The 21,713-nt window shown below is 45.4% G+C and overlaps 1 protein-coding gene across 1 annotated transcript in view; it reads left to right on the top strand.

Annotated features, from left to right (window-relative positions):
* Window positions 1-21,713, top strand: part of efnb3b (ephrin-B3b) — an 85,113-nt gene that overhangs the window by 25,367 nt on the left and 38,033 nt on the right. Inside the window, exon 2 of the mRNA XM_031288455.2 lies at window positions 14,698-14,987. Coding sequence (XP_031144315.1) covers window positions 14,698-14,987 — 290 coding nt within the window. The remainder of the gene's footprint in view (window positions 1-14,697; window positions 14,988-21,713) is intronic.

The following is a 21,713-nucleotide window of genomic DNA, read 5'->3' as shown; positions in this document are numbered from 1 at the left end:
GTTTCCATCCAGAGATTTGGGTGGCTGTGGAGGGAGATGTTCATGGAAAAGCAGATAGGAGGAAAAACTACTTCTCTTTCTTCGTCTCAGTCTTTCCCTCTTTTATTGTCAGCCAGTGGTCTCTCTGGAGTTCCCCCAAACAAAGGGAGGAATAAAACAGTATTTTTAGACCCTTTCATTTTTCATTACCATAATGATTTGGGCTTTGTAGAATCTTTTCATGTATATTTGACTGCGTGTGTGTTTATGTTTGTGTGTGTTCAACAGGGTGTGCAGGGTGTTTCTTCTGCTGCACTGCCGCTCTCCCCACTCGGGAGCCCAGGGGTTGAAAAAGAGCACACACACACACACACACACACACACACACACCCTACAAATCAGTCATACTCATCCCCAGCCGTGCCTCCTGTCTATTTATTCCTCGATTCATCCGATTCTTTATTTATTTTACACGCTGCTTCCTAATGCAAATAGGTTTGTCTGCTCCCTGCCGAACTGCGAGAGCAGCATGGGACCTGGAGTGTGTGTGTGTGTGTGTGTGTGTGTGTGTGTGTGTGTGTGTGTGTGTGTGTGTGTGTGTGTGTGTGTGCACGCGCAAGTAAGTAAGTGAATCCGTGTGCATGTGGGAGGATGGGTGAGAGTTTATATGTGTTTGTGTGTGTGTCTGTGGGACCTAGTGAGTAATAGAGCCAAAGTCCTTATCTGTCACCAGAGAGCTGCCTAGCTCTCTCTCAGCTGTCAATCATCCAGCCCTAGAGACAAACACTCTGCTTCAAACACTATGAGAGGCAGAGATACTGAGAGAGAGAGAGAGGATGAGGGATTGGATGAGGTAAAAAAGAGAGGAGGGAGGTGGGGAGCAAAAAAGCTGCAAAGAGAAGGAGGGATAAGGAAAAGATGGAAGAGAAGAGAAGTAGTGCAGCAGGAGGTGTGGAGGGACAGGAGGAAAGTGAAGGACAAAAGGATAGAAGTTGTGATAAAAGTGAGGGAGAAGGAGGGAGGGGAGGGTGTGTTATTTCAACACCTCTGTTGTGTGTTCTTCAGGCCCCGCAGGTAAACAGGGAATGGAACTTTAAAACTCACCTGCATGAATTAGACAGGCCCCTTGAAAATACCCGGGCTTTTGAAAAAGCCACTCTTTAGGAAATTAAATGGGAGAGAAGTGGCAAGGTACATGCACGGACGTGCTCAAGCACACACCCACACACAGCCATGCATACACACACACACACACACACACACACACACACACACACACACACACACACACACACACACACACACACACACACACACACACACACACACACACACACACACACACACACACACACACATACATACATACATTCTGGCAAAACAATCAGCACTGAAATATTGGCATGACACACTTCAATATCCTGAAGGGAGTCAATAGGATTTTTGATGACCCCAAGGGGGTGTGTGTGTGTGTGTGTGTGTGTGTGTGTGTGTGTGTGTGTGTGTGTGTGTGTGTGTGTGTGTGTGATTGCACTTATGTGTGTCTGTTTGCAAGTGAGGCAGCCATCAGCTAGCCCTAGACCTTGTCTGTCCTACTTTCATGGACGCATCCCTCCCTCCTTGACTGCGTAAATTCCCTGCTCTTGCAGCGGGCTAACTGTTGATTTTACCGCAGGGCTGGACAACCCCTGGGTCGAGCCGGGACTGCTGCTCCAGCGCTTTCCCCTAAGCCCTTAAAGCTTCCTTCAGCCGAGAACGGGAGGAGGCGTGAGGGTGTGGGGGGACGGGTGTTGGAGAGCCAAAGAGGAGGAGGGGGGAGAGAGGGAGCAGCAGAGGGTTTGAGCCCTAAATCGCTTCAAGATGCGTTCCACTGGAGTCGGAGTAGCTGAGAGTCTGAGAGTTGGGTAGCACTGCTCGGAGCCTGTGGGGAAACCGAATAGAAGCCAGGTTCCTATTTCCAGTGGTGGATTAAGCACTGCTGCAGATACACAAGGCCTCTGTTGGGATACACACAGCAAACACACACATATCCTTGGATTTATATCCTTATGAAAACCTTTGGAGTATAATAATTCCCTATTTACCATAAACCTCATCCTTAACCTAAACATATAGATACTGTATTTTTTGTTTTATCTGTAAACTTAAGGAGGATACAATAAAACTACCCCAACATACAAAAATGTTGTCACTTAAAGGAATAGTTCAACATTTTGGGAAATATGCTCAATTGCCATATATATTTTTATCAAGGGATCCCCATAACACAACAATACATTGATTCTACAAACAAGTATTGTCGTGTATCCAAATCCTGATATCTTCTTCATCTGTGCCCTACAACTCCATCGTCATTAATGAGTACTGCTGATGAGCTGGGGAATATGTTCCTTCATTATGATGACATGGACACAGTATTTTACTTTGAGATAATTCTACATATACCATCTTGCTACCACAAAAAAGTAGCACTAAATGCTGTTAATCAGCACTTGAAAATAGTCCTTAACAAATGCGCTATTTAGTCCTGTTTGAGTAACGTTTGCTAAAAACGACAGTGCCCAGCTGTTCTAGGAAATTATTTAGCCTTTAAAAAAAACCTATATATTTGTGAATGTCTTCAGTAGGAACTTGGAGCTGAGTTGACAGGGGAAGTGTTGGAGAGACAGACTAACACATTTAGTCTTTTCATGGGATTTGTTGACATTAAGAAAAGTATAGAATAACACCAGCCTTATCTTTTAAGGTAAGGTTCACACACAAATAAACATGGATATACTACTTGCGTGCCCTTTCGCTCACACACTCAGCAGCTTGGTAAGATCCCATGAGCCCTGCATACTTGGTGGCCCCTAGGGGCCCCCTATGAATTACACTGCTCTTCTGACACCGTGGCCTGACTGAGTCGCTTTTAGCTAAAGTTTCATACTCCCTGCACTCTGTGGCCTCTCTGGAGCAAAGTTGAGCCTACACACACACACACACACACACACACACACACACACACACACACACACACACACACACACACACACACACACAACTGGCCCTCCAGGGTCACAGATGGGGAGAGGGGGCCCTCCCGAGAACGCATACATGCATGAACGCATGTGGAATCATACAGAGATGTACGCACACATACAGGGAGCTTTGGAGATGTAGGTGACCCACACTGTGGCAGGTCAGCGTCTCACCTCACTCCTTCGCTCCCAGAGGGACGGCTTTTGGATGGTCCGTGTGTGTGTGTGTGTGTGTGTGTGTGTGTGACGCATAAAGAATGAGCGCCACTGCATGCATTATAACCTTCAGTCCTCAGGAGCCCTGGGTGACCTAATTAAATTAGCAAGGTGGTTGTGAATGAGTTGAAGCTCAAAGACTTTTCCCACACCAGGCATTAACACCAGCTGCCACTATCTGTGTATGTGTGCACAAATATGTCATCATGAGCTATATACTTAAAAACACTAAAGAATCAACTGAGAATTATTGGGTGTCTGTAGCGTGTTTGTGTGTGTTTGTCTCAAGGGTCTCCTTCAGCCTCTGTTGAGGGGTTCACATGCGTAGGTGTATCCATTTGTGAACTGGGGGGCCCTCTCAATCTCACTCTTACACACACACGTGCACACACACACAGACACACGCACAGACTTGTCAGGACCGCCGGTGCTCTATCACCGCACACCTCCACTAGACCACCTTAATGGGCCCAATCCAGACTGCTGCAAATCATCCCGAGTACATGCTGAAAATGGGGAAAGAGGAGGAGAGGGGGAGGCGTGAGAGGGAAAGAGAGACACAGGAGCAGGAGGAAATGGTGCTTAGAGACGGTTTAGGAGTGAGAACAGAAACAGAAAGAGATGGGGGATACTGTAGCCAAGAGGAGGGAAGTTAAAAGTATGATTTTATGTTTTGTATGGTTTCCCCCCCCCCCCACCCCCACCCCCACCCCCCCCAAGGAATGGTTGGGTTTCATGGTGGAACAATTCCTTCAGTTAGGACACAAAATATCTCCACTGTGGCTTTATGGCTGCTGGTTAATGCATGTCATCATGTTCATTTTCAGACAGAAGCATGCATACTGCCAACACTACCTGTCACTGTTGAGAAATGACTAAATATCCACGGTTCAACAGCTTCAGACAGGAGGAACATAACAGACTATTTGGATAATTGATTAGCGAAAGGAAAAGTGACAAGGATTTGCCTATAAAATGTTAGGTTTCCTTGCTTACTATTTGAAATGTAACGCCTAGAATATTGAATATAAAATACTATCTTGAGTTTTGGACTGTTGGTCAGACAAAATTAGCCATTTGAAGACGCTACATTGGGCTCTGGGGAATTTGGATGGACATTTATCACCATTTTCTGACGTTTTATTGAGTAAAAGATTAGAAAAATCAACCAATTAATCAATAATGATTGAGAGAATAATATACCATTGCTGTCAAACAATCTAACAATCATAACAATCTCTGATTTGGTGATTTTTAAATTGTATGTTATTAACTGAAAGTCTGGTTACTTCTCAAGCTAAACAAAACATTTCATGAAAAACACATTTCACAAAGCTGAAAACAGATGTTTATATTAGCTAATGAAAATGTGGATGTTCTGGAGCTATATGGTTTTCACAGGACAGTGACATCCTTTATTTAAATTCTCACAAAGACGTGTATGTCAAAAGTACTCCCAAGATACTGAGGAACAGTAACATGCAGTAAAAGTAGCAAAGTGTTATACAAAATATAATACAATGCACAACATAATAATATCAGAATAAATATTAAAACACCACTCCTCTAAAGCAATTGCATTTAAAACACTAAGATTTAACAGCATGTTCCTAAAATGCCCCAAGGGTACCCTACCATACTGTGGATTTTAAAGTGCGCTGTAAATGATCATGCAATTATTGAACCATTTGTTCTTAACACATTTTCCTGGCTAATAGTTTTATCTGCTTGTTTTTTGTTGTTGCATTATTCCATTTCTGTAAGTGTTTTTGAACAAACTCAAATCAAAGCAAAGCTGCCAACATGTGAGGTGACATATGGGTGGCTGGAGAGAAAGGATTGGGATGGGAATGAGGAAAGAGGTAAAGAGAGGTGGAGAAATGAGAAGTAGAGAGGAAGGGGGAGACTCGGTGAGACACGCCATCAAACATACGTAGAGCAGTGCGTGGAACTGGATTCTGGTGAATGTTTTGGAGGAGTCAAAAGAAGCATGCACGAACTAAAGTTCTGAGCTGGAGATGCAGGAGCAGAAACATGAAAAAGAAAAAAACAGGATGCAAATGAGAAAGAGATGAGGAAAAAGAGATAGAGGGGGGGAGAGAAAGGGAGATGTTTGCTGGAGAAAAGTTTCTGTTGACCTGAATAAGGATGCATTGTTCAGCCTTGTTCAAAGAGCAAAAGAAGTCTTTCTCCACAGTTCGTTTGTTAGTTCTAGTTTTCTCTTCGTGGTGCAGCTACAAGTTTCAACTTAATGTGCTACGCTCATCTGCCGCATTGTATTATATGGGATGTATTGAACACAGCAGGAGCGCAGCAACAAGGGTGTGTGTGTGTGTGTGTGTGTGTGCTCTTTGTAAATGCCAAAGCATCCAGCCTGTCTCTGTGGTTACACTGGGTATGTGATATGTACTGGATGTGACACAGACGCTGCAGCATTCTGGACGGGGTGTGTGTGTGTGTGTGTGTGTGTGTGTGTGTGTGTGTGTGTGTGTGTGTGTGTGTGTGTGTGTGTGTGTGTGTGTGTGTGTGTGTGTGTGTGTGTGTGTGTGTGTGTGTGTGTGTGTGTGTGATGACAAGGACACAGTTACCTTCAAAGTCCCATGATGCCGACTAACTATTCAAACAAGGCTCTGCATCCCTACCTGCTGACTGCCGCCTCCCATCTCTCCCTCTCCTCTCCCTCCAAAGCACCATCAGTGTCTTTCTACCTTTCTCTCCACCACCTCTTTTCCTCTCATCCCTCTATCTCTCTCTCTCTCTCTTTCCTTCCCTCTCACACCATATGGAAACTATTACCGCCGTTGTCGATTCTCACCACTAACATTCCTGAGGGCTTTCCAGAGCTCACTGACTTTACATCAACCTTGTGCTCCTCTCTCGTTGTTCACGCTGCTCTTCATAGTTGGCTTATCTCTCCTTGTCTCCTCTTTTTTTCTATTGAACCCTTCAACATAAAGTTCTGTTATTTCTATATACTGTATGTAGATTTAAAGCTGCCCTGTTTGATTTTTTTGGCTACTTTGAGGCAACTGTAGTCGTGTTGGCATCAATTTTCATCATCACGTTTGCTGTGTTCTCCTTTTACGCTGGAAACCGCTTCCTGCTGTGGCTGGAAATGAGGGTGGGAGAAGCTTGAGTTTGTGGGCCAACAAATTCAGCCTGACATATTTGGTATCTTTTTTGAAAATATTGGGTCTCCACGAGAATTCCGAAATGCAGTTGTGTGTGTTTGAGAAGTTTGGCTGCACAGCATACATTTGAGATGACTGACCTACCAGTTGGGTTGAAAAAGATAAGCCTGTTTTGTTTAAAATGTGCTGTTTACATCCATCTTTTTCTACCAAACAGATGATTTATAAAATAAAAGTGCTTGGGAGGAACCCCAGCTTTTAACTTTGTTTCTCCCTCTTCCTCTCCCCGTTGAACTCACATCCACTCCACAATTTCATCCATAATAGAAACGTTGGGAGGTATCTGGGCCATGCCTTCTAGAGAGACTCAAACTCTCATCAATTTACATTATAGCTCTCCCTTTCTCCCTCTCTGTCTCTCCCTATCCCCTTTCTGTCTCCCTCTATTTCGTACAAATGTATCTCTATCCCTCTCCAGCTCTATACACACAGTCAAAGACCACTTTCGGCAGCTCTTCTCCAGGGTATATGGTTCTTTAATGAAGACAGTAATAATGATTATGGATATTTTAAAACTGTCTGTCTGGCCCGTGTGCACTGATGGAAGCTGCAGTGTCTGCATGATGCTGAATTTCAAATAACTAAATTATGATCATTGATTATTCATTCCAAGAACGGCTTAAGATGACAAATATGGTTTCAAAGATAATACAGGAATTAGAAAAATGTCCTTGAGTGTTACATACAGCAGTGGGGATCTAAGGAACTTTATGAATTTCCAATGAACAATTTAATTCTCTCAGACTGATATATGACTGAATTATTCTGTAAAAACATGAACAACGTATTAATTCAGTAATCTTTCAAAGGTCGACCTCACAAACTGATGTTACAGCTACAGATAATAGCATTTTTTGATGCAAGGCCTCAAGTTCAACCAGCAAAATGGGCTTCAAGTACCATGTACCAGCATTGGAAAACCTTTTTGATTACAGAAGCGATCAAAGATGAGGTCAAGATAAAAGAACACAACGTGAGTTAGATTTAAAAGCTCCTGAATCTTTTATTGTAAACTATGAGATGGAGCAGCAGGTAGAAGCTGTAGGAGAGATGTGTGGAGCGCAACAGGTCAATTTGATGGAGCTGCTGTTCCTACAAATACTATGTCAAAGACTGATTGTGCATTAGGTGAATTTATGTTTTATATACTTCCTGACCATATGTTTTACATTATATATGGCTGGTGTTTCTGGGCTGCACAGCATATAGGGGTACTGATTGCTACAGCAGAACGGTGGAAAATGATAGCCACTGCAGTCCCCTCTCTGTGTGGGTGCTCCGCAAAAAAAATCGTAGCAAGTGATTTAATCCAGCGCTCAGGCTTGGAATAATATTTTTCTTCAAGTAGGTAAAACAGTCTGTCAGTAGAGTGAGATAATTTTACATTTCCAAATCTCTTGAATCATTTTCTTCATACTAGAGGAGCCGTTTTTACACTTATTAGCGCAAACAAAAAGTGCATTGGAATAAAGTTAATTATGGCGCCAAATTCTCAGAGCTTTAAGATTCCATGTGGGCTTAAATGACGTTGGACGTTTTCCGCTGTGTGCGTTTGCTCATTGTGGCATTCTTTGGAAAGCACCACTCCTGCAAATGAGACCCAACAGATTTACTTTAGACAGCTACTAGATGGCCTGCAGGTGTTGCAGCTCTCTGTGTGAGTGTGTGTGTGTGTGTGTGTGTGTGTGTGTGTGTGTGTGTGTGTGTGTGTGTGTGCGCGTGTGCACGCACTTGTCCTATTGAGTGTGTATTCCTCCCGTAGCCGATTGGTTTGCTACTCTTTAGCGTGCATGCTCCCCTGCCGTGCGTCTGACAGCGTGTGTACATTAAAAGAAGGGGGGGGGGGGAAGCACTCAGGCCCCTGTGTGTGTGTGATTACGCTATGTATACCATGAGATTAGTGCAGACAGCTTTATGCGCAGGGCCTGCCATAAATCTCCCTCGCCACAGAACCGAATACCGCCATCGTTTATTATTCCCTAATAGATCGGTCCTTTGCTGTCTCTCCTCGGCTTCCCGCTCACACCAGGTTGTGGTTTAGCTCAAGGACAAAACCCCCACAAAGGATGGAGGGGGTCAAAGTTGATGTGGAGTTTCGAGTAAATCCGCCACGCTGATTTCATTTTAGTTCATTCTGTGCTCTCTGCCCACTTCAGTGTCCTTCCCTCTCCCTTTGTTTTTTCATCTTTTTTTTTGCAGTAGAGTGTATTTTTTCCCACATTATTCTGTTGCAATCTGTCTAGCTTCTTGCTCTCTCTTTGTCATTATGTGTTTGTTGTGATGCTTTATCACTTTGAATCCCACCTCTCTCTTTTGTCAACCGCCTCATTCTCTCCATCTCTTTTTTTTGGGGGGATTTTTCTACTCGGTGCTCACAATCGTCTGCCCTCCCTCACCCCGCCATCTCTTCATATTCTCATGTTCGCACAGACATACACTGGCAAACACACTGACACACACACACACACACACACACACACACACACACACACACACACACACACACACACACACACACACACACACACACACACACACACACCCTCTCTTGTCTCCTCCCACCGGCTGCACCTGTGTGCCCGGCTTTGGTCCGGACACGGCTCAGATTGCTCCTGTGGAATCTGGGAAATGTTCGAGCCGTGCGATGCGCCGCCCAGAGCAGGTACAACTGCAGACAACATGCAGATGGACAAGAGCAAAAGACAGAAACACACACACATGAAGCTGGCAGAGAAAGCACACACAATGTTCACGATGCTGGCTTTTAAATCCCTTTTTGTGTATCTTTTTAAATTAAATTTTAAACTGAATATCGATAACAAACCATCTCTACAATTTAAAAAGTGTATATGTAACAACTGCATTGACTGAATGGAAAAGAGTGGAGGGGGGGGAAGCAGGAGGTGTAAGAGGTCGGGGGGGGAGGTCAGGGAGACTGACACTTGAGTTTTCTCAGCACAGCTCGGGGGTCGCGGCGGGGCGACGCTTGGGTTGAGAAAATGATGTTTCTGCCCTCATAAAAGAGCTGCGGAGAAGAAAAGAGAGGAAAGTTCCCCCCTCCCCCTCCCCCTCCCTCCATCTCTTCTTCTTCCTCCTCCTCCTCTTTCTCCTCTTCCCCCCTCGGTGTCACCTCTGGCCCCCTCCAACCCCCCACGCCATGTTTCAAAGTGTGGCCACATGAATGGCTCTATTGTTAACGGCTGAGAAAAGGAGTGAGAGAGGATAGGAGAGAGAAAAAAAGGAGAAAGAGAGTGTCTCTCTCACACAGCAAAAAGTGGCCAAAAGAAAAGGTTTTAATTTTTATTTTTGGGGCTTTTCTGCCTTTAATGTACAGGACAGCTAGGTGAGAAAGGGGAGAGAGAGGGGGAAAATATGCAGGAAATCGTCACAGGTCGGGCTCGAACCCTGGACCTCTGCGTCGAGGCATAAACCTCTATGTATATGTCTGCCTGCTCTACCCACTGAGCCACACGCCAAAAGAAAAGGTTAAAGGGAAAATGTAATGTTGCTCAGAGCTGTGGCTGAATGGGATGATTTATTTAGATGTGTGCACAGGCGAACTCTATAAAGTTGTTTATAAGTTCACCTCACTTCCCTTCCTCTCTTCTGCACTTCTCCACTGCAAGTGTGTTTCACAACGTCGCAGCATGTCTGACTCTGAGATTCACAAGGCTCATAAGGTGGATTTAATGCGTCCATTTTCAGAAAAAAAAACTGCATGTGAGTGATTGTGTATCCCCGTACTTGCTGTTTGAATGCACTCCAGGTTTGTTGACACTGAGGGCGTCACACAGAGGAGAGGGAAACTGAATTCTGAGATAAATGCATGCTATTTTTTCTTGCTCTACCACATGATTAGATTGCTATAAGGTGTCCCTACCCTATCCTGTTTACAGTGTACACACACACACACACACACACACACACACACACACACACACACACACACACACACACTATAATTCACTCACACACACTAGGTGTGTGAGGTTAACCTGGGTTAACTCAGGAAATCTGACACCCTGAACATGGAGCCTATCAGAAAATTGAGTTCTGCCGCAGATAGTATGTGCCGGAATTCACTGTCAGTTTCCTTCTTTCTCTCTCCATCCTTCTCATTTCTCTTTTTTCTCCTCTTCTTTCACCGTGATATTTTAAGGTCTTTTCCTTCTGTGGAGTGTTTTGTCTCTGTTTCCTTTCTGCTTGTTCACCACATGTCTTTGTTGCTACATACCTTGCCTGACATGTTCAATATTTTTTTTCACTCCACTCCCTCTCTCTCACTTCACTGATTTCTCTTTCTTTCTTTCTTTTTTGAGCACTGCACCTGCCCGATGGCATTTTACCTTAACACTCATACCATCCTGTGTGTTGTGTGTTGTGTGTTGTGTGTTGTGTGTTGTGTGTTGTGTGTGTGTGTGTGTGTGTGTGTGTGTGTGTGTGTGTGTGTGTGTGTGTGTGTGTGTGTGTGTGTGTGTGTTTGCTTTGCTATTCTGCAATGCAGCTCGACTGTGACTCAGGGTACCATCAGATACACTGAATGCGTCATGCAGGAAGCAAAAGGTGTTTGTTTTTATAAGTGTGTGTGTGAGTGTGTTTCAGTGTTCATGTTCAGGGAAAAACTAAAACCTGTGTGTTTGGATGTGGGTGGAGGTGTTTGGGCAAACCTTTTGTCTGTGTGTGTGTCTGTGTGTGTGTGTGTGTGTGTGTGTGTGTGTGTTGAATAGATTTTTCTGTTTAGGCTTTGCTGCAGACGCCTCAGGAACCACCTCCATGTTTACAGTGTATACTTTTACTATAAATGGCGTGAGTGCATGTGCTCGCCTGTCTGAAGCTGACAGGAAGGTGAAATGTGAGTGTGAGAGTGTGTGTGTGTGTTGAGTGAAGCTGAGTGTATTGGCTGATAACCCCGAGTGACCTGGGTAATGAGAAGTGGAACAGTAGCTTCCCAGCAGGCCTCTGGGCCCGCCTCAGCTAAAGCTCCTCCGCCGTTTAGTCTGCTTTCTCAGTTTCCCCTCCGGTGTACGCCGGCAGCCAAACACACCAACAGATAAAGCTTACATCTCAATTTACAGTGGGTTTAAGGCTGCTAGATAACAGTGCTAAAAGGTGGATGTATAGCCTGTAGAGATGGGGAGGCTGTGGTCAGAAAGATGCAACAATGGTTAGTGCTACACAGCCCGTGCAAACAGGTTTATGTCTTTTGTGGCTCTGGAGGAGGTTTTCTAAAATAACCCCGCTGATGTCATCAGCTATCTCAGTTTGGGCTTGGAGACCTCAATATTTTGAATGGAAAGTCTGTGTTAAAACTGGGGCAGTGGAGTTTTACAGATGTGGGCATTTAGCAGGCAGTGAGGGTCTAACAAAATGCTTTAAAGTTGCATTATGGGAAATGTAGGATCAAGTGTTTTTGGAGCCTATAACCCACATCCGGGAAGTCCAGATATCTCAGCCTCTTTTACTTCAATTCTGACTGTTATGTAGAAAAATATGTCTCTTGCAAGTCCCTTAACTTTATGGAAGTGCAGTATTACATTTCTGGAGTACCCACCTACTATTGTAAATTGTTGATTAGCATGCATTTGTGTCAGCTTTCAAGGGAAAGCCTGAAAGAAAATAGTTCCTGATTTAGTTTATTTGGACAAATCAAAGTGTAATTTGTTGCTAATGTGACGTTAGAAGGATTTATTTAGGCTTTCTAACTTTCTACGGTTATGCAACATAATTGTCTGTGTTCATGCTTTGTGATCTTGCAATGTTTATTTTTTAATGGTCAAACAGTTGTCTGACAGCAGAACAGAGAGAATAACTAAGCAGGTTTGAGTGCTGTGACTCCCAAGTGTTTTGTGTGGATTTGTTGGAAACAGAAGCAGCGTCTGAGTCAGAGGTAAAATGGGCTTCTTAACATTACAGGCATTTGCTTCCCCCCACTTAAGCATCAAAGTGTCACTTAACATTCTGTGAGAATGCTTAAAGTTTGAGAAAATCCAGCAAATCTCCTCCTCTTTTATTTGTTCCTACTATAAACACTTTTTTTCCTTTCTGCCAGCAGTGACATTTATATTAACCTGAGATAAAGCTACTGTGAGTGTGCATAGGCTACTTTCTGTTTTCCCACTGTTAACCATGCATGCGCTCATGGAGCGTTAAAGTCATCCTAGGCCTCAGGAGCTAAGTTGACAACTCAAAGTATTTGGCCTTATCAGTAAGAGATGGCCCTGTGCTGAGAGGGGGATGACAGAGTTTGAGTCTTTGATTGAGTTTATGCCCCTGTGACTGCTGTGTTTCATGTTCTCGGCTCTGGAAAGACCTCTGAAAGCTGTGCAGCCACAGTGAGCCCACCAGCCCTCCAGACTGCAAAAAAACCCACTTTACATGTCGGCTTCTCACTGGGTTTGGACCAATTTGGGTTTTTGCTGATATGCAGAATTCATTTCAATTCTCGTGTGAAATATTTCCTCAAAACCTGCTGCAGTGTTTACCGTAGGAAAGCCATTTAACAACATTAAGACCATGTTACATCAAAGCTGTTCACTGAAAGCCACGGTTAAATTCTAATGATGTTGATAATAAACCATTATTTTTGTTGAATTTATTCAAACTGTTACATTAGCATCGCTTCAGGCTGCAGGTTTCACGCAGATAACAGGTGTCAAATCGTCAGTTAGGCTATAAACAAACTGACTGCACATCATTTATATCAGGTACGTGGATGACAGACAAAACAGCTAATTAGCAAACTAATTAACTGTACGTACCTGAGGTTTGGCATTGGCAGCTTTGTTCTGCTGATCTGCGGTGATAAATGTCTGCTTATTTCTTCCTCTGTGGACATGCTTCAGTTCTCTCTCCCAAATGTAAGGGCTGAAAAAAGAAAATGATTTCTGCCAGAAAGAAAAAAGTAAAAAAGTTTGTGTTGCTGTTTTGGTGTTTACGATAATTCACTTTCATTTCCCATGCACATATTGCAAGTCTTTTTTTGTCAAAGTTGTGTTTTGAATTCTGTGTAATTCAATTTTATTTATAGTATCAAATCATAACAGGAGTTATCTCAAGACACTTAACAGATAGAGTAGGTCTAGACCACACTCTATAATTTATAAAGACCCAACAATTCCACTAATTCCCCCAAGAGCAAACATTTAGTGCGACAGTGGCGAGGAAAAACTCCCTTTTAGGAAGAAACCTCGGACAGACCCAGGCTCTTGGTAGGCGGTGTCTGACGGTGCTGGTTGGGGGTACTGCAGGGCGTTACAGGGTGTAGCAGGACATATCCGGGCACTGCAGGGCATAGCAGGACGTAGCAGGGCATAGCAGGGCACTGCAGAGTGTAGCAGGGCATAGCAGGGTGTTACAGGGTGTAGCAGGGCGTAGCAGGGCACTGCAGGGCGTAGCAGGACATAGCAGGGCATAGCAGGGCACTGCAGAGCATAGCAGGACATAGGGCATAGCAGGGCACTGCAGAGCATAGCAGGGCATAGCAGGGTGTTACAGGGTGTAGCAGGGCACTGCAGAGCATAGCAGGGCATAGCAGGGTGTTACAGGGTGTAGCAGGGCATAGCAGGACATAGCAGGGCATAGCAGGGCACTGCAGAGCGTAGCAGGATGTAGCAGGGCATAGCAGGGCGCGGAGCAGGACCACAGCGACGGCTGCAACCTCGATTTAGGTGCCACCCTAATCCAAGGAAAACTGCTGGGTAATCTCAAGTAAGCTCCAGGCTTTTATGTGAATGGCTATATTAATACCGTTCCTCCACTTGTGAGTGCCTGAAATGTGCTTTTGCATACATTCAACTATTTCAGAGATATTTCTGTGTGACCAAAATCTTATACATTTTGAGACTACACATTATGCTTAACTGAAGGTCATTTCTGTGGAGTAGTTGTGGTAGGTAGGAAAGAAGCATAAATAAATGTTTTTCTAATAACTGAATTCTCTTTGGCTTTGGATTGGTGGTTATTTTCCCTATGTGGATAGTCAAGTGGTGGTTATATTTTCTCCACCACCTTATGGGGTCAACAGGGGGTTGCGTGAAATTGGGTGTTAAAAAAAAAGAAATGTGTGCACTTGAATGCACAGCAGGTTCCTCTGTAAAAGCACCTGTTCCCAGTGAAGGAGAGCAAATAAGAAAGAAGTAGGAGAATTAAGAGAGGTAAAGGACCCATCTGTTGCTCATTCAGCAGCAAGGACAGCTGGCTCTGAACTGGTGTATATTGCAGCAAGCAAAAGACTTTAATTAATCATTCTTTGTCTCCTTTCTTTCTTTCTATTTTCTTCTGTCTTCCTCCAGGTTCAGGGACGATAAGGGCTACGTTCTGTACCCTCAGATTGGGGACCGGCTGGACCTCATCTGCCCTCCACTGGACACCGCCAGGTCCACGCCAGAGTATGAGTATTACAAGCTCTACCTGGTGTCGTTGCGGGAACAGGCGGACCGCTGCGAGGTGACCGGCCCCCCCAACATCGTGCTGACCTGCGACGAGCCCACCCGCGAACGCCGCTTCACCATCAAGTTCCAGGAGTTCTCACCCAACCTCTGGGGCCACGAGTTCAAGAGCATGCACGACTACTACATCATTGGTGAGTCCAGGAAGAAGTACACTGGAGATTAGGGAATGGTGTGTGTGTGTGTGTGTGTGTGTGTGTGTGTGTGTGTGTGTGTGTGTGTGTGTGTGTGTGTTAGGGGTGGAACGGTACATGTATTCGTATTGAACTGAAATGGTACGGGCGTTACAATTCGGTGCATGCCTATGTATGCAGTTTTAATGAGTCAGAGATAGCAGCACTAAGGACGAGTATGGCGAGTGGTGGCGACCCACAAGAGTTAGAGGACCAGTCAGTTCCAGTAGTACAGGCAAGAGAGTGGTGGATAAGACTGCTGTTGTAGATTAGTGGTACTTTTCCAGCGTCGCGGCTCCAAACCGTAACATTAGTTGGGACAGACGACTTGTTTCTTTAGGCTAACTATATTAGCTTTAGCCAGGCAGGGAGCAGCTTTCTGCGGTGAAAAATGGCCGGGAGACGTCGTGAGAAAGTTGCATTAATCAGGTAATTTAGTTCGTCTTTGCAGAGAACAGAGATGTTGTATTTTCTGTTTTATAGCTGATTGTCTTATTTTGTTTACAAGTTACAGATGGAGTCTGGAGAAGATTTGGGGTAGCCTACTTATTGTTTACATCTTACTTTACACACTTCAGGCTGTTGCAGCTAGCTCAGGGGAGAGCCTGTTTGACACTAGGTGGTACAGCCTGAGACATCAGTGTTTCCCACACATAGACTAATGTGTGGCGGTGCGCCTCACTATCAACACCGGCCGCCACACATTGCGTTTTGTTATAATTTTTTTTTTTAAAAGCTATTTAAAACATGTTCTCCTGCATTTCCTTTCCTTGCTCTCCTCCGTCTCTCTGTCACTTGTGTCTCGCTCACATACACACACACAGCTCCTCCCACCGTGCGGTGTTTGGTGTTTTTAGCCCCCAATGTCGCCTTCCAGGCAGCGCGGCAATAGGCTCGTTCGAGATGAGCCAGATCTGCGCAGAATTGATCACCGGTGATCGCCGGCCAATGCATGCCGGTTAGATTTGTGTCCGACTTAATCCCGACTTGTTCTGATGTCATGCACATGTGGGCAACGATAACCTCACGAGATCAAGTCGGCCGCAGTTTTTAGAGCCAGGCTCTCCACCGACTGCAAGACCCAGGCGGACCCAGGGCATGCTGGGAAACACGGCCTCTCAGCTGATCTAACAGTTGTTTGGTTCAGAATCGACTTAACATGATGACGTTTTATATAAACTTTTTATGGATTTAGATTTGGAGGGATTTTAACTGCTATTTGTCTGATTTAAAGGCTTATTCTGTACAGAACACATGTGTGACTGATAGTTACGTTTAGAAGTCAGAGAGACTAAATCTGTTCAGATTACGGATCATCTACAGTCTGTTGTTAATTAAAATCAGCAACAGATCGCATGTAGAGCATTTTAACAGCTTCTCTGTCATAATTAAAACAACTGGAGACTGTGTAGGAGCTGATATATGTGTCTGATAACATTTTATTAAATCGGGATCGGACCACAGTGTTTGTGTCACTTCCTGTTCAGCCTGAAGGCTGCTGGAATAGGCTGGAAACTGTCTGACTTGACAGCGGATTTTTGTCACCGCCCCCTGCTGCTGCCGCCTGCTCTCGTCTGCTTTACAGGCGATGCGCAATTAATCTCGAACGAGCCTATTGGTTATGTCAAAGAAGTTATGTTAGTGTTAAGGTGAGGGTTAGCTGCCTGTAAGGCGACATTGGAGGCTTAAAACACCATTGAGCCCACCGTGCACACAGCGTCTGTCTCCATAAAGGAGAGAAGACGGCTGGCGAAATTCACAAGTTCACGAAAGGTTGGTATCTATCTCGTCAACACCTTTACACAATCACACATTCACACATTCACAATCACCGACTCGACTCTTAGCAAACAAGCGACAAAGCCACAAATTGCTTTCGAATCTGTGGGAAACACTGGACATGCACAATAAAAAAAAAAAAATTTGCCTTCTGCATTTTTGTTTTGCTTTTCTCTACATTGTACCGAACTCGTACCGAACCGTGATGTCTGAACCGATGTATGAACCGAACCGTGACTTCTGTGTACCGTTCCACCCCTAGTGTGTGTGTGTGTGTGTGTGTGTGTGTGTGTTTATTGCAGTGGGGGAGGGGGGGGGGGGTTGTTATGATTGCATGGCTGATTTCTGATTGTGCCTGAATGAGTTTGTTTATTCCAGTGATGCCGGTGATGATTGGGTGGGTGTGTTTAGAGTAATTAGGTTTGAGAATTGTGTGTGTGTGATCTAGTCCATGGGTGGATACAGTACAGGACTTACACTGCAAAAAATGACCAGATGTTGTGACCTGTTTTTTTTAGGATATTTCAGGGTATTGTTTTTTACAAATCAAACCTCGCTATAACTGTAGGCTATGATTAACTTCAATTCATTTGACTAGGTTCCCCCTTTTTTTTTATCAAAATAAAAAAATACTTTCTATTCTCTTCATTTTCTGCAGTGTGTCCCTGGATTTGTCCTTCTTTGCCACTTGTGTGGGATTCTGTGTTTAGTGAAGTATGGCTAAAGTTGTGCTAGTGTTGTTTCTAAGAGTGTGTGTGTGTGTGTGTGTGTGTGTGTGCGCGCGCCTGTGTGTGTGTGTGTGCATGCATGTGCGTGCGCATGTGATGTCATTGCCTTTGTCCTGCCAGGCTGCTGTGCTGGCCTCGTCTCTGTTTATTGTTACTGCCAGGCTTGCAGTGACCGCAAATATCAAAGCACAGTTTGTTTTGGTTTATTCAGAAGTTTGTTTGGAATTACACTGTGTGAAGACCTGATGAGGTCATCAAGGCAAGCCAGGCCAAGTGTTTGTATCGGACTGAACAATCTGCAAGTAAAGGTCGCCTCAACCGATACCTGTGGGTTGTTTTTAAATGCAGACCAAGAGCCAAGAGCAAATCAACGCTCACAATTGGAGCGATGCACGCAAACACACACACTCATGTGCTTGTATACACACACTTTCGCACACCCACAAGTTTCCAAAACAAACACTGTAAAAACACCCCAGGAGTGAGAGAGTGAGCAAGAGAGAGAGAGAGAGAGAGAGAGAGAGAGAGAGAGAGAGAGAGAGACCCTGTTTGATTCCCATAGCTCTCCTCCCACGCACCTGCAAGCTCTATTCACTCAGGTGTGCAAATGCTCTTTTCACTTCTTTTCATCTGCGGGTAGAAAAAAAAAGAACAACTCTAAAAACGATGGAGCGAGTAGAGCCAGGAGGAGTAGGAAGCTGGGACAGAGCTGGAAAGACAGACCGAGATGGAGAGACGGAAAGAGACAAAGAGAATATAAGATCTCTCGAAGTCTGTGAAGTCCCTCATGCCTCATTGTGTTCTATATTTGTTTGCCAGTTTCAGGTGTGCTTGGGTTTTTTTCCGCTATCAGTCCTCATACTCGGTGTGTTTATTAAAAGAGGTAAGGCACTGGGCATATTTCTCCTGCATCGTTATCAACTTACAAGTATTTCTCTTAGATTAGATATGAGGAGGAGAGATTGTGTGTGCGTGCGTGTCGGTGTGTGCATGTAGGTGTGCATGTAGGTGTGCTGCTTGTGCACCCAAGGAACCAATGATACAGGAATTTTGGCATGATTACTAGGGAGGAAAATGCAACCTGATACGTGCTGAAAGCTGATTCAATGACTGATGTTGAACAGCCACATCAAATATGGCTGCAAGAAACACAGGACCCAAAAAACTGATACACTGCAACTATCTCTTCATTTAAAATCCATTTATGTGCACAGAGATTGTGATTTTGTACATCTTGTTGTGAAATTATCCTAATGGGTGAATACTTGCTTCAAGTGCTGTGTGGTGTACTATAGCATGCATCTTTCTCTACAGTACATTTAATGATATTGGTCTACCATTAAATACTGTATCTTTAAAAGTCCACTTTGCACTCAGTGGATAATATTTCACAAAACGTCTCACTTTTATTGATTTGCAGCAGTGCTGCACTCTCCACGTCTCTTCTTACATTGAAGTTTTAAATATTCCATCCATCCATCTTCGTCCGCTTATCCGGTGTCGGGTCGCGGGGGTAGCAGCTCCAGCAGGGGACCCCACACTTCCCTTTCCCGAGCCACATCAACCAGCTCCGACTGGGGGATCCCAAGGCGATCCCAGGCCAGGTTGGAGATATAATCCCTCCACCTAGTCCTGGGTCTTCCCCGAGGCCTCCTCCCAGCTGGACGTGCCTGGAACACCTCCCTAGGGAGGCGCCCAGGGGGCATCCTTACCAGATGCCCGAACCACCTCAACTGGCTCTTTTCGACGCGAAGGAGCAGCGGCTCTACTCCGAGCTCCTCACGGATGACTGAGCTTCTTACCCTATCTCTAAGGGAGACGCCCGCCACCCTCCTGAGGAAACCCATTTTGGCCGCTTGTACCCTGGATCTTGTTCTTTCGGTCATGACCCAGCCTTCATGACCATAGGTGAGGGTAGGAACGAAAACTGACCGGTAGATCGAGAGCTTTGCCTTCTGGCTCAGCTCTCTTTTCGTCACAACGGTGCGATAAATTGAATGTAATACCGCACCCGCTGCGCCGATTCACCGACCAATCTCCCGCTCCATTGTCCCCCCACTCGCGAACAGGACACCAAGGTATTTGAACTCCTTCACTTGGGGTAAGGACTCCTTCCCTACTTGGAGAAGGCACTCCATCGGTTTCCTGCTGAGAACCATGGCCTCAGATTTAGAGGTGCTGATCCTCATCCCAGCCACTTCACACTCGGCTGTGAACCGATCCAGTGAGTGCTGAAGGTCACAGGCCGATGATGCCATCAGGACCACATCATCCGCAAAAAGCAGCGATGAGATCCCCAGCTCACCAAACTGCAACCCCTCTCCACCCCGTCTATGCCTCGATATCCTGTCCATAAATACTACAAACAGGATTGGTGACAAAGCGCAGCCCTGGCGGAGGCCAACCCTCACCTGAAACGAGTCCGACTTACTGCCGAGAACCCGGACGCAGCTCTCGCTTTGGTCATACAGAGATTGGATGGCCCTGAGAAGAGACCCCCTCACCCCATACTCCCGCAGCACCTCCCACAGTATCTCCCGGGGGCCCTGGTCATCCGCCTTCTCCAAATCCACGAAACACACGTAGACCGGTTGGGCATACTCCCAGGCTCCCTCCAGGATCCTTGCGAGAGTAAAGATCTGGTCCATTGTTCCACGACCAGGACGGAATCCACATTGTTCCTCTTCAATCTGAGGTTCGACTATCGGCTGAACCCTCCTTTCCAGCACCTTGGAGTAGACGTTACCGGGGAGGCTGAGAAGTGTGATACCCCTGTAATTGGCACACACCCTCTGGTCCCCCTTTTTGAAAAGGGGGACCACCACCCCGGTCTGCCACTCCTTAGGCACCGTCCCAGACTTCCACGCAATGTTGAAGAGGCGTGTCAACCAAGACAGCCCCTCCACACCCAGAGCCTTGAGCATTTCTGGACGGATCTCATCAATCCCAGGGGCTTTGCCACTGTGGAGTTGTTTGACTACATCAGTGACTTCCGCCTGGGAAATTGACAACAATCCCCCATCATCCTCCAGGTCTGACTCTAATATAGAGGGCGTATTAGTCGGATTCAGGAGTTCCTCAAAGTGCTCCTTCCACCGCCCTATTACCTCCTCAGTCGAGGTCAACAGCGTCCCATCCTTACTGTACACAGCTTGGATGGTTCTCCGCTTCCCCCTCCTGAGGTGGCGAACGGTTTTCCAGAAGCACCTTGGTGCCGACCGAAAGTCCTTCTCCATGTCTTCTCCAAACTTCTCCCACACCCGCTGCTTTGCCTCTTTCACGGCAGAGGCTGCAGCCCTTCGGGCCCTTCGGTACCTTGCAACTGCCTCCAGAGTCCTCTGGGATAACATATCCCGGAAAGACTCCTAAGACCCTAAGACCACAGCTCCTCGCCGCAGCTTCAGCAATGGAAACTTTGAACATTGTCCACTCGGGTTCAATGCCCCCAGCCTCCACAGGGATGCACGAAAAGCTCAGCCGGAGGTGTGAGTTGAAAGTCTGTCGGACAGGGGCCTCCTCCAGACGTTCCCAATTTACCCGCACTACCCGTTTGGGCTTACCAGGTCTGTCCAGAGACCTCCCCCACCCCCTGTTTTAAATATTTGAGTTTAGAAATACAGTATATATACCTAGTTTGATATATCATCCAGAGATTGTGTTAGTATTGTCGTGGGGGTCCTCTGTTGAAATCTTTTGACCGTTAATCCGCAACATACCGGTTATGCGCTATCAACACAGAATCTGTTGCTTTGTTCTGCTTTCAGCAAGATATTCAAAGTAACACAGCTGACAGCTCATCGAGCACAAAGCCTGCGCACACTGGAGAACTTGGTAAACAAGTTTTTTTCAATATCTCTCTTAAACTTGAATTTTATTACATTGCAGTAAAGTAAATAACAGTCATAAAACCCTTTCACAGGCGCGGAAATATGCAAGCAAAGAGCCAAATGTGTCCCAAAGTCTCTTTTCTATTTTGCACACCTCTTGTCTCTTCTGTACTCCCACGCGGCAACTGGAGTGTCGAGAGATAGAAACACCTTTATCTCCACACACAGACCAGACTGATCGATTGACAGCTCCAGCCCAATCAATGACGGCTGCAATGCAAGGTCACACACACACACACACACACACACACACACACACACACACACACACACACACACACACACACACACAC

The sequence above is a fragment of the Sander lucioperca genome, chromosome 9 (genome assembly GCF_008315115.2).
Source record: "Sander lucioperca isolate FBNREF2018 chromosome 9, SLUC_FBN_1.2, whole genome shotgun sequence".
Taxonomy (NCBI): Eukaryota; Metazoa; Chordata; class Actinopteri; order Perciformes; family Percidae; genus Sander; species Sander lucioperca.
This window is presented reverse-complemented; position numbering and strand designations above follow the sequence as displayed.